We start from the raw sequence: 12,628 nt of genomic DNA, 5'->3' as shown, positions 1-12,628 counted from the left end.
AACACTGAAATGTAACAAGTCAAATGTCATGAGAGAGATACGTTGATTTTGGTCGACTTTCTGGCAGACTTAGGAAGCGGTAGACTTCCTGTGCTGGAACTGACAGTGGGAGGACCTCCGAGAAGCGCACTGGGCTGCTTCTGAAAATGGCGTTTGTGTTTATGTTTATTTTTTCATGATTAGCTAAGCTACCCTAGGGGGCATGTTACATCTCCCAATTACACAGCCCTGCTGCTTTTAAGTCTGAAAACACACGAATAGAATACAATCATGGACAGGAAGTGTGAAGAATATTTTATTTTGTTTTATTAAATACCATGTCATCTTTTTATCCCATTACAAATCTGTAGACACTACATGAATGATACATAATTTATATTCTGTGGTTTGTCAGGATGATGTATTTACACATGCAGTTGGTATCAATCATGCTACATTTCCTTAGGAGATGCCCATGTTAAACAAAAGGGGGCAGCTTATTGAGTACAGGAAATACTTCTGGAGGTGGGATGCATAACAACCTGCACCTGCAGCAAGTTCAGTACTAAAATATTAGATTTAACTTAGACTCCTGGGTTATGTTCCCTTACTTTTTAAACAATACACATAATTTGAGCAAACATTTATATGAGAACAGTCTTCCACCCTCCTCTCTACAACCTTCTCTTTTGGTACTCTGGAGCGCACACAGACACACCAGGATAAACTGGTCAGTGATATAGGACCACAACCTCCAAACAGAAATGGTACTCAACAGTGATACCACCTCAAACAGCAGAACAAAGTTGTTTGGGAGCTAAAAGAAATCAAAGTCCTGTGGTGATTTTCCTAGTTATTCGAGAGGTTGTGTCGTCATCTGCGCTGCCGAGAAATGAGACACTGACTTGGGAGGAAAAAGTTAATGAATGTAATTTCAGTTGGAATCTGAGCTGCTGCATGGCCATTAAAGTTTCTGTCTGTAACAAACAGTCTGTGCACATCCTACATAACGAACATGTGCAGTTTTTGCTCTAGCTTTATAAATGCTTACAGTCATTTATATTGTAGAACTGGGCTGTGAAGGACAGTGTGCTTGCCTAGCATGTTTGGGATGCTGGCTTCCACTCCCAGCACTACAAAAATTGTTACATTTGTAAAAACTATGTATTTATTAAATTATAAAGTTGTAATGAGGCACAATAAATAACACAAGACTATCTGTCCAATTATATTTTGGCTCAACATTAATCATGAACTTGAAGGTAGCACTAATTAGACATGATTATCTAGGAAGGTCAAGAGTATGAATTAAAACTCGATCCCCTCAGAATATGACAGCATGGAGTGTGGGAAAAAACCTGAACTAAATAAATAGTCCAAATTTAAAATAACAAGTTGCAAATTGCTTTAAGTCCAGTGTTTTCTCAAAGAAGTGTACAGGAAGAAACATGAATGCTGTGGCAAACATGAGGCCTGAAAGAGTTAACACTATGTTTGTGCCAGGGTGGCTACTGCTGATCACTGCTGGGCTGTGTGTCTCCTTAGGATTTATTGGCTGAGCCAGAGGACCGACGCAGCTTCATGGACATGCGGCTTTTGCTAGTTCGAGGAGACATTGGAGAGGCCAGGTCAGCCCCATCTACCTGTGCTGCTGTGGGAGCGTCACTGGGTAGACTCTCTGGGTAGGATCCTGTGGGAGAGAGCGAGCATGTCAGTATTCTCCAGTCCCAGACCATAACCACCTCCTGCTGCTATCCGGAGCAGGATCCCCACCCCTCACAAGGACTTCAGAAGTTAAAAAAGCAATCCCCAGAGTTTACTAATGTATCCAAAACCCTGAGCTCTGGTGGCTCATGTCATATTAAAGAAAGCACCAATCATCATATCCAGAGCCAGCACCCTGGAAACAGCAATGGGAAATAAAATCTTTGGGTCTGAAAGAACAGCGACCCAAAGCACCACCAGCATGCAGAGCAGGGCACGGAAGGTGGGAAGGAAGACCAGCCACACTGCGCAGCCATAGGACACCCTCACACTACATGCGAGACTCCAAACAGGAAGGTCCTCAGGAGACCATGCTAGGTACGTAAGTAGTTGTAGAAAGAGCAGACAAATTCTTGCGAGAAGGAAAAAGATATTTCATTTGAAAGCCAGTCAGAAAAGACAAACTGACCTCAGAAAAATGTCTTTAGGTATTGATTTTTGTGTTCATTAGCTTAGATGTTTACAGTTAGCAGTAGAATTAGTAGACACGGAATTTAAAAATAGGCAAAACAAATTCAAATAGGGAAACCCTGTGTCATTTACAGGGCATTTCTTCTCACTGACATTTGGCTTGGGAGTAATTATGCTAGTGTTTCAATGTAATGGAACACCCATGCTTAAAATGAAGGTATACATATTTCTAAGAGAAAACCAAAAATGCTCAATAACAGATCCTGCTGAGGTATCTTAAGAACATATCTCCAAAGAATTCTCCAAAGTACTTTTAAAGGAAAAGTACTAAAATTATACTTAGGGACAGACAGACATCTCCAAGGGAAACTATTCTGCCACTTGTACCCGTGTACTGCCTGCTCAACATTTCCCATCTCTTCCCCAACATTTCTTTTCTAGCCCGGATGAGGCTGGTCTATAAAGCAGGAAGTTTTTTTTTTTCCAAAATTTCTCTTCCCGATGATCTGAGGGGGCTCATAGTAGACGCAGATCAGAATACTCAGAGAATGTGCATCCACAGCCCCTTAGGGAAGCCTGGCACCAGAGCGGGAAAGACAGCAAGGAGCAGTAGCTGAGCTTCCCGGTGCCACGCAGGTGCTGCTGTGAGGAGAGGTCTTCCCTCCCAGTGCTGTTCCCGAAGGCCAGTGTCTCTGGCGGAGGTTGGGAGGGCCAGAACTAGCAGTACATGCCTTTCTGCTGTGAAGGAAGAAACGTAGTAGCAGGCAGAATGGAGAACAAAAGAGAAGATAGACGACAGGCGTTACCCGAGTAACGGAGAGCAATCAGGGTGGTATTATGAACACAACTGGCATGCAATGAGTTCGGGTGGTGACGTTCCACAGTGGCCAGTGCTCCGCTGGTTCAGATGCCATACTTACCAACTAACAAAACAAGTTCAAACAGGAAAAGAGAATAGGAAAAAGTCTGTGAGAGAGCCGAGAAACTACTGTCTAACGTGTGCACTGATTGTCTTACAATTCAGTCACTGGATCTCAGAGAGACAGTGTAAAGAGGTAATAGCTACAACTATGTATGAGGTAATAGTTCAGATTTCATATAATTAAAACTGGAAATTGAAATTCCTTGCTACGCTATCCATATTCAAGCATTGAGTCACGCCTGGTTAGCTGCTGTCATCTTGGATAGAGCAGACACGTGACATTTACATCACCACAGCAGTTTACCGACAAGAACCTGCTGTCAAGCCTCCCAGGAGAGTATTTCTTTACCTCAAACCTAGTGCTAGAATGAAGACTCTGGAGAAAACCAAAATTTTTCCATCAACTGTTTTTGTTGGTTGAAACTCTCAAATTCTTGAAGGCAGCCTGACAATGAGAATTACTGGTTTCCCATGACTTTTTAATGGCTGTAAAGAAAGCCCGTCTCTGGGAATCAGGGTGCATGCCCCATTTCCCTATTTAGAATCGGCTTTCTTCAAAATCAGCAATTGTCCCATGTCTTCTTTATTGCCTCCCAATTCGGTCATAAGAACTCGAGAAAGGAACTGTATAACGAGGTAGCTATAGCCACATTAAAAATGATTAAATTTCCTTTTGCACAATTAAAAATCAATGGAGGCAGGCAGGGCTGGTGTAGGCGTCACGCTAACGCCTCTGCAGACGACACATGTGGAGGACACTAGCACAGCCACTCCACAGCAGCGCAGACGAGGAGGCCTCAGCTTGGATTTGGAAAGAAAACAGTCACACTTGCCATTTCCTGCCACAACCTATCCTTCCTAATTATTGATTTACACCACGTGAGTCATGAAGATAGGACTGAGTTATTCCTGTGTCTACTGTATCTTCCAGGGTAGTGCAAGTACCCATGGCTCCTATGTTCATGCAGTACAAGCTGGTATACCACATGCTGAGTACAATAAACCATCATAAGTGATACCATGGATATGACTTTGGGGGCTCCACAGACATTTTAAAAGGGAATATAAATGGTTTTAAAATTTATTTTGGTTTGGTCTATACTGTCTGTTGGTAAGCATGACCACTTTAAAACTTCCTAAAGTATTTGGCTAATAAAGTCTTTGAAATATTGTTACTTTGAAAGCATCTTCAATTATATGAATTAAAAGACAATGTAAACATATTAGAAAGAATAGGTTAGGGACTTCTGGACTCTTTATAATAATAATAATTATTATGTATTCACATTTGTTTGTTTTTTATTCCCTCTCCATCTGTGTGCATGAATGCCATGGTACATGTGTGGACTGCAGAGGACAGCTTGTGAGAACCTCTTCTCTTCCTCTACCATATGTTCCTGAGGAGCAAACTTAGGTTGTCTGGCTTGGTGGTAAACACCTTACTTGCCGAGTCATTTTGCTGGCCCATCTCTTGCTTTATTGACTGTTCCATATCGGGCAAGCTGACTGGAGTAGTTTTCTTATTTGTGAAATGGGGACAATAATAGCTACCTTGTCAAGTTGTGGAGATTAATGACTATGTAGCAAAGGGCCTGGTGTGTAACAGGTACAAAGTAAGTATAGCTACATAAAAAGTTCTTACAGAGCCGGGCAGTGGTGGTTAATCCCAGCACTCGGGAGGCAGAAGCAGGCGGATCTCTGTGAGTTCGAGGCCAGCCTGGACTACAAGAGCTAGTTCCAGGACAGGAACCAAAAAAAAAGTTACGGAGAAACCCTGTCTCGAAAAAAATCCAAAAAGTTCTTACAGAGCAAATAGGAGACTCTGAATCAGAACAGATAAGGATTTGGAAGGAAGAGTAGAAACTAGAAATATTTTTGGATAAAATAATTACCTATGAAATCATTCAAATGTGGAGAATATCTGTAACGTACATTTAAGTTTAATTTTCAGAAATCAAAGAATTTGTCCTCTTTTATGTTGACTGTACTATAAAATACAGCCTTAAAGGTTCACAGAGTCAATGACTGAGATTACATGGACACTGCCCCAAACTGTCACAAAGGAAGTAACACATTATTCAAAACAAATTGTACAGAAAAATAGGCCAACAAGTGGTTTCACTTTAAGAACTGAAAAACTATCGCTGTAGACCTGAATAAACAAGGTCAGGTTTCTTGTATCTTCTCTCTACCTTACAAATGAGAAAACTGGTATAGCACAGACTGTCTTGACTTCATGCAGTATAAATGTCAGGAGTATAATTTAAATCTAGTCTATTTCAAAATATACTTCTTCCCTGGCAACCCACAAACTAACTAACTAACTATCTCTCTCTCTCTCTCTCCCCTCTCTCTCCCCCCCCTCCATTGCCTTCCTCTCTCCCTCCCCCTGACTCTCTCCCTCTCTCACTGCTAGCAATAGTAAGGGCTGAAAGACCAATGACAACTGTGATGTTGAGACCGTGAGCTCTGAGGCAGACAGGGTCAGGGTACAAGGCTGACCTTGCCACCTGTGAGGTGCTCCTGGGATCATTCTTTCCCCTTCAAGGTTGCACAGACATGCTGTGAGGATGTAATGAAAGGGTCCAGAGACTGCAGTAGGCACAGTGTCTCACACTCAATTATTACTTCATGAGTGTTCTATATGAAAACTTAATGAGTGTTCTATATAAAAGCTGAAGCCAGTTATTATTGCCACAAATTATGCTATTTAACTCAATTTTATCTACTGGTTAATAACATAAAAGTCAAATTTCCAAGTTGCAGATACTAAAAAGAACTTATCTTCCTGTCTACAATTTGGATTAATCCACTGACACACAAATTTGAGCAGGAAATACTTTAACATTTAAAGGACTCTGAGCTTAAAGTACCTAAAACAATGTCTAATTTTGATGACATGTCCTCCTTAAAGATTTAGAAAGACTTGACAGCCATACATTCTAAACTATCACACATGGCAACACTAGCATGGGAAAGAACAGTAAGACTGACATTTTCTAAATACACATATAAATACAGTGTAAATATAAACTTATCTATATATACATATATTCATGTACATACATAGATAATCAAGTTATTAGTCAACTCATTAATTGTTAAAGAATAGCTAAGCTGCTAAAAAAACAACTCAAAAATAGGTAGTATTAGATTTACATGTAATTCCATATACTATATAATATTTTATGATTGATACAACAAAAATACTAGGACTAGAATTCTGGGTATATTTTTAATGGTGAAATTATGAAAGACAAACTAATTAGTATTTATTGTTCATAACAAAATAGGATTTTGTTCCTTAATATAATTTTATAATTTTTAATGGCAAAAAATCCAGGTTACATGAGGGAAAAATATGAATATTTTTGAACTATCACTGTAATATGGTCAGGAACAAGAACAATTTTATTTTCAAATTTACAGTAAGAAGAAATGTGTCATATATATACATATACATATATTTGATATTTTCCACATTCATGCCTGACAAAGATAAAGCAAAATTTCCTGTAACTTTTTTTTAAATAAAGGACAAGAAAAATTTAATAATGTTTTAATGTAGTTATGGAAGATCAACACTGTGTGACATCACAGTATTTCCCTCAATGACCTTAGGGATAAAAATAATTTCCCTTAAGTTATCAGTCTAGTGGCACAGACAGTACATTTTGAGAAAACACAGTTATGAAATTTATGGATCAATTATATACCGAAATCTTTCACATCTATTTAAATAAAGTTACATGAAAATTTTTTTAGATTTAAATGTCACCACTATTAGTCGATTACTGTTAACCAGGAAATTTTAGATGAGCCAAATTATATAAATACACATATACTCCCCCCATTTACCCCCTCCCCAGTTAGGGAATGAGCTCAGCCAGGGCTCTGAGTCTGGTAAACATACATCTACCACTGGGCTATCCTTCCAGTCCTCTATGAATATAGTTCTCAATACCATTCCACTGAGTCTAAATAAAGTATATTACAGGGTTGGCTACAAGGAATACCTATATATTAGCATTCTTTAAGAACTTAATTTTACGTATATAATTATTGATTAGTATTATTTTATATACACAGGATATCTAAAGTTGATTCTCAATTGCAATAATCCGTTTCCTAAAGGGGGCAAAGAAACTTGATAATTAAAAAACTTGGTGCAAGCCTATATACAATCCTAGTGTTCAGAAGAGTTCAAAGCTAACCTGGGCCATGTAGTAAGACTCTTGTCTCAAAAAAAAAAAAAATCAATAAACATCGTGCTATGTCAGTTTTGCAAAGGAGCAGTTAGATCCCAATTGTTATGACATACTTATTTCAAAGTTTCTCATTTTGACTTAAAGTATAAAGGATTGTTTTCTATGTAAGAGGTGAAATATGAAAGGAAAAAAATAAATGGAAGAAAAATTATTATTCAGGTACTATGTTTTGTAACTATAGTTTTTATTGTGTTGAACTGTGTAGTATCATTCTGATAAAAATTGTCATAACTATTAAAGTCTACAATAAATGATTAATATTGCTACATGTCATTCAGAGTTAGAACACCTTTACCAGAGCATATGTCTAATGGTCTAAAAGGCAGAGATAATTTAAAAGATTTTAACTTAAAAATTATAACACAATAATAGGTCCATGTTTAAATTCATATTTTTAATTATTGTTTAGATAACAATCATATCAAGTGTCACGTTGAATAAATTCATAAGAACATTCACACATTTAAAATGAAGTCAACAGAGCCTTGGATGGCTACTTTAACAACATCCTGTGCTAAATGTTCCGACACTCAAAATGTCACTTCCTACGTGTCTACCTGTTCAGGAAATACAGCAAAAGTAAAAAGAACTTCAAGACGACAAACAAACCCTAAAGATTCGAGCTGGTGAACAGCAATAGGAGTGGAGCAGCACTTGGGAGCAGATGCAGAGAGCGAGCCCAGTGTGGAGCCCACTATTTCCTGACCATGGAACTTGTTGGCTACAAGGGACAAAGTCTTATTCCTATCACTTAACATGGCCTCACATCTCTCATCAGATGGCTCCATGACTGACAATGCCAATGCCCAGGTATACAAAGGGGTTTTCATTCTGCCGTTCACTAATTCACCTCTGATACCTATCTTTCACCTTTTTTTTTAATCTTAATGCCAAACTGATCATTTTTATTTAGTGCCCATCTATGAACATTAATCTTACACTTTTTATACTATTTTCATCTCAGATAACCTATTTCTCTTTGCTAGGTCTTTTATTTTAGTTGAAAGGTTTCTAAATTCTTTGGCAAAATTACTTTTCGGATGGCAAATTAATTATTACCGGAAGGAAAACTTAAATTTCACTAATGAAACTTCAACTGAGAATTACAATTCTATTTAAAAACAGATTAGGTTACAAAAATTGTTGTGTGTTTAAATTTATCTGCTATAAAGAGACAGAGTTGATGTAACGAGAATCGGAAGCAGTATATTGTGGCCAAGTTCCTATTATGTTCGTCCTGCTTCCCTTGACATCACCACAAGACCCATCCCTGGACTTCAGGTGCCCAGTTCAGTGCAAGGCACACAGAGAAAAGCCAACCATGAGTTCAGATATCTGGTAACAATAGAATGTGTTGCAAAAATACAAAGACACACGAAGTCAATTCAATAGTGCTACTTTTCATGCTGAGAAACAAACAAACAGAAGAAGTCAATATAACAGGGCATAACTAGTTCAGTCAAGGAGTCGACCATTGGTTACTTTATCCCCAAACCATGTTAGTGTTTCATGCAGACCTGGGTTAGTTAGTATAATTCTGGGAAAGAATTTAGTGACAACTTCTGAAATGTTTAGTATGAACCAGGGCAGTGTTAAGTCTGCTTATTGTCTGAGTTACAAGCACAGAGCTTGCTAATTCTGGAAAAAGGGAATGGGAGAAGAAAGAAGATGCTTTGGTTGACACTTTGTCTTACCTTCAGATAAACAGAACTGATACTTAATGATCTAAAGAGGGAAAATAAAATAAATGAAACAATCGTAAGGAGTGCAAGATATTACAGAATAGGAAGGCCACGAGTCATTTTTTTCTGATTTTTTTAAAATTAGTTAATTGTATTAATGCATTACCCTCTTAAAATCTTCAAATATCAAAACATAATTTTCTGTACTAATTGCTTCTAAATCTAGACTGGTTTAGCTTTACTTATAAAGTTAGAGATGATGACATCGTATCTTTGGCTTTAAAATCTGATCCTCTGAAGCGGGGAGTTCCCTCTGCTTCAGAACCCCAGGAAACACAAGAGTCAGTGACTGTGATGTGGACCATGTATTGTTATGAAGATTATGGATTTTTTTTAAGGAGCCACATTCAGATAAAAGAAAACAAATTTACAGGCCAAACTCAAATAGTCATAAATAATATATTTCAATGATCAGAATTTTACTCAACCAAGATTTAGAAGAAAAGGGTATTGCATTTTGAGTTTGTAACAAGTAACCAAGACCTTCGTTTCTTCTTACCTGCATCAGAAGGTGAGTGATGGTAGGGAGCTGGAGAGAAAACCTGTGCTGCGAAGTCTTCAAATGTAGTTGGCTCTAAATGGTGCTGGACAATTGTTTGCAGGTACCGCGCTCTCTCCTCATAGCTGGTTCCCTTTTGTTAAGGATGAACTGAGATGCAGTGTACACTGGGAGCAAGCACATTTTATGCGAGGACCATAAGAGCGCATCCTTACTTAGTGAACTGTTTCCTGTTCTTACACATGACTAAAAGTGCCCCTTCTTAAAGTACAAAAATGTACTTTTTAGTGGCAGTTTATTTCTATTGACTCCGTGACAATTGATAGTTTAACAGGAATTTACTAGAGAATAATTACACCGGTTTATTATTAGCACAGTTTGAGGAAAGATGCAACTGTTAGCTGGTCAGCCTGAGCCCTTCCTACCCTGTTAAGCAACATTCATCTGCAGATTTACTCCCAAAAGTCATTCAATTAAAGTATTATGTTGCATTTAAAATACTATGTCCCACATTCTCCATTTTTTATTTGTAAAGTCTTATTGTGAAATTCCTACATATCTTCTTCAATTTTTAAAATCTCTGTATTTTCTCAACAATTGTTCTCCTTTTGAATGGAAGACTAGTGTTGCTATAATCCTTGAATAACTCCATGCAGTTACGATAAATGCATAGCTGAATCTGCGTGTCAGTAAAAAAATACCCCATCAATTACAACCTGGAAACAAGCGGGAGTATTTGTGAGGAGTCTACGGGGCTTCTCACTACTGTCCAACAAAGCTTCTCCAGGGCACTGACACTGACAGAGAGAGACTGTACTCCGCTCGTACCACACATTATTCCCTGATATTATTGACAAGCAACCAGTACCCTGAAGTGCTGTTGCTTTTGAACAACCCACTCCAGGCTTCCTGTTTCAGCAGGTCTGATTGTGCTGTTAGCATAGAAAGGGCAAGAAAGGGAGAGAATATTTCTGTTGTTCATGAAAGCAACTATGGAAATGGCTGTCAAAGTGTAGAGCAGCAGGCAGCAACAGACAATTATCAGGAAAAAACACATGTCGACTTGGAGTCGTACAGTTCCTGAACCGAGAAACCACCTAACGTTTCTTCTTCAGGTTTTCAGTTCTCCTGCTGCATTTGGTGACATTTACATAGGGACAGTGAATAAACAAAGACAAAGGAAATGCACACAGACATTTACATAGGGGCAGTAAAAAATTCACACATTAGTTTTTCTTTTTCATTGCTTTTTTTCTCCCCCTAAAAGCCATTTCAGTATTTCTGTCTTAAAATTTTTATTCTCTTTTAAAAATTATAATTCAATATTTCAGTTCTATAATTCTAGGAATTACAATTCAAACTAGGAAAAATCATTTGGGAGCTAATTTAAACTGATAATTCAATGGGTGATATTACGGACAGCTATGTTTACAAAAGTTTAATAAGAGGCGGTGAAAAGCTTGCTAGTTAGAGGCCAGACTGAACACCATTGGGACTTGACTTTGATGAATCATTTGCTTTTTTAATGGCTTGTATTCTAGCTTCCTGGATCACAATTTATTTTTGTGTCAAATATTGAAATAACTTGGATGCTAGCTCTTTATAATCTATTATTTTCAATTCTGTACATTGCAGCTGAACTCTAAAAGAATTTTACTTCTGAGATAGCAGCAACAGGGTAAGACGTATTAAAATGACGGTGTAAGGAAGGGTTTTATGGAAGGATAGCAGACATTTATGAGGCAAACTTAAGATGGAAACGTAGCAGAGCACATTTCTAAAGAAGATGTATGGTTCTAAATGGAGGAGGATGAAGCTGACTGCTCAATCTAAATAATACCATATATCTCACAACTTGTTGGAAAGTACTTTTTTCATTGGGGGAGATTCACAGCTGCCGAATTTTCTGCAGTTAATAGAGTCCTTTGATTCACAGCAGTGCCCCTTGTACAAAAAATACTGGCCTTTGTGTATTACCAGAAACTAATTTTCTATTTGGCTGAAAAGGGAAAAATGGGGTTATTGCTTCTCCCTCCTACAGAGCTTTTCATTATGCCTGATGCACTCAACTTCTAAGCTCTTCTGAGAAAAAAAATAACTGAAGAGGCAAGAGGTAGAAAAGTGAGCTTGTTAGCACATTAGAAGTGAAGTATCTTGGTGGGCCCTAGAAACTCCCAGTGGTGTGTTAACTTATCACTCTATGCATGCTGGCACTGATAGTCTCCCAATTGATCACTCGCTTTTCGCACCAAAGGTGCTGCCAGGAAGCAAAGGCTGAAGGCCCACAGGAGAACAGTCTGCTATCAAAACAAGCTGTTTTTAAAAGTCTGCTTGAATGGGTAAAAACGCTTCATGAAAAGCAGGGTGGAGACAGCTACCTGCTTTGAAAATGCTCTACTTTAGTGGGTCTATAAATGAAATATTTTACTTTATCTTATTTAGAGTTTACATAAAAAACTAGGCAGAAAAAGCAAATGTTAATATTCTTAAAACAAGGAGGATCGTTTCATTGTGCTAAATTTATCAAAGCAAAAAAAAAAAGATTAGGTAAATAAAGCACAATGAAGGGTAACCTCCTGCACTATATAAAGTAACTCTAAGCCATAACACATAGCCCTATAAAATGGGAGGAGCTCCAGACATCTAACATTTTATATAAAATACACAATGCATTTAATAAAAACAGACTTCTTAATTTTGAGAAGTTTAAGTCTCTGTGATGAAAGATTAGCTTTTACACAGGAAACTCACCACATATTAGCACAGGCTAACACCCAAACTTTCCTTTTTGTGGGTTAAGTTCAGAAAATACTGCTAGCTTGGTAAATACTTACAACTTAAAGGAACCCACCTTCTAAAAGTGAGTGTTCTTTATAGTTCCCCTTTAAGAGTGCTGCAGTCAAATTAAGTAACACAAAAATGAGCCAACTTAATCTACTGTACAAACACCATCACAAGTTGTGGCTCAGAAAACATATGATTAGGAGATGGATAAACCTGCACCACAGTCCTGGATCCATACTTTGTGACTGCAATGATTACA

General features: G+C 37.9%; 1 protein-coding gene across 8 annotated transcripts in view; it reads right to left on the bottom strand.

Moving 5' to 3' along the window:
- Positions 1 to 282: 282 nt before the first annotated feature.
- Positions 283 to 12,628, bottom strand: part of Ralgapa1 (Ral GTPase activating protein catalytic subunit alpha 1) — a 237,244-nt gene continuing 224,898 nt past the window's right edge. For 4 of the 8 annotated variants that reach the window (XM_041658516.1, XM_041658518.1, XM_041658521.1 and 1 more), the window contains 3 exons: positions 9,586 to 9,710; positions 3,075 to 3,077; positions 283 to 1,669 (listed from right to left, as the gene is read on the bottom strand). In XM_041658516.1, the coding sequence (XP_041514450.1) occupies positions 1,521 to 1,669; positions 3,075 to 3,077; positions 9,586 to 9,710 (277 nt within the window). In that variant the 3' untranslated portion in view covers positions 283 to 1,520. Of the gene's footprint in view, positions 1,670 to 3,074; positions 3,078 to 9,038; positions 9,070 to 9,585; positions 9,711 to 12,628 lie in introns of all 8 variants that reach the window. The other 4 variants (XM_041658517.1, XM_041658523.1, XM_041658520.1 and 1 more) reach the window with 3 other exon arrangements.

Source organism: Microtus oregoni, unplaced genomic scaffold, assembly GCF_018167655.1.
Source record: "Microtus oregoni isolate MIOR12 unplaced genomic scaffold, Mior012 000009F_ref0000495, whole genome shotgun sequence".
NCBI lineage: Eukaryota > Metazoa > Chordata > Mammalia > Rodentia > Cricetidae > Microtus > Microtus oregoni.
The sequence above is the reverse complement of the archived record's forward strand: the minus strand, read 5'-3'. Positions and strand labels throughout refer to the sequence as shown.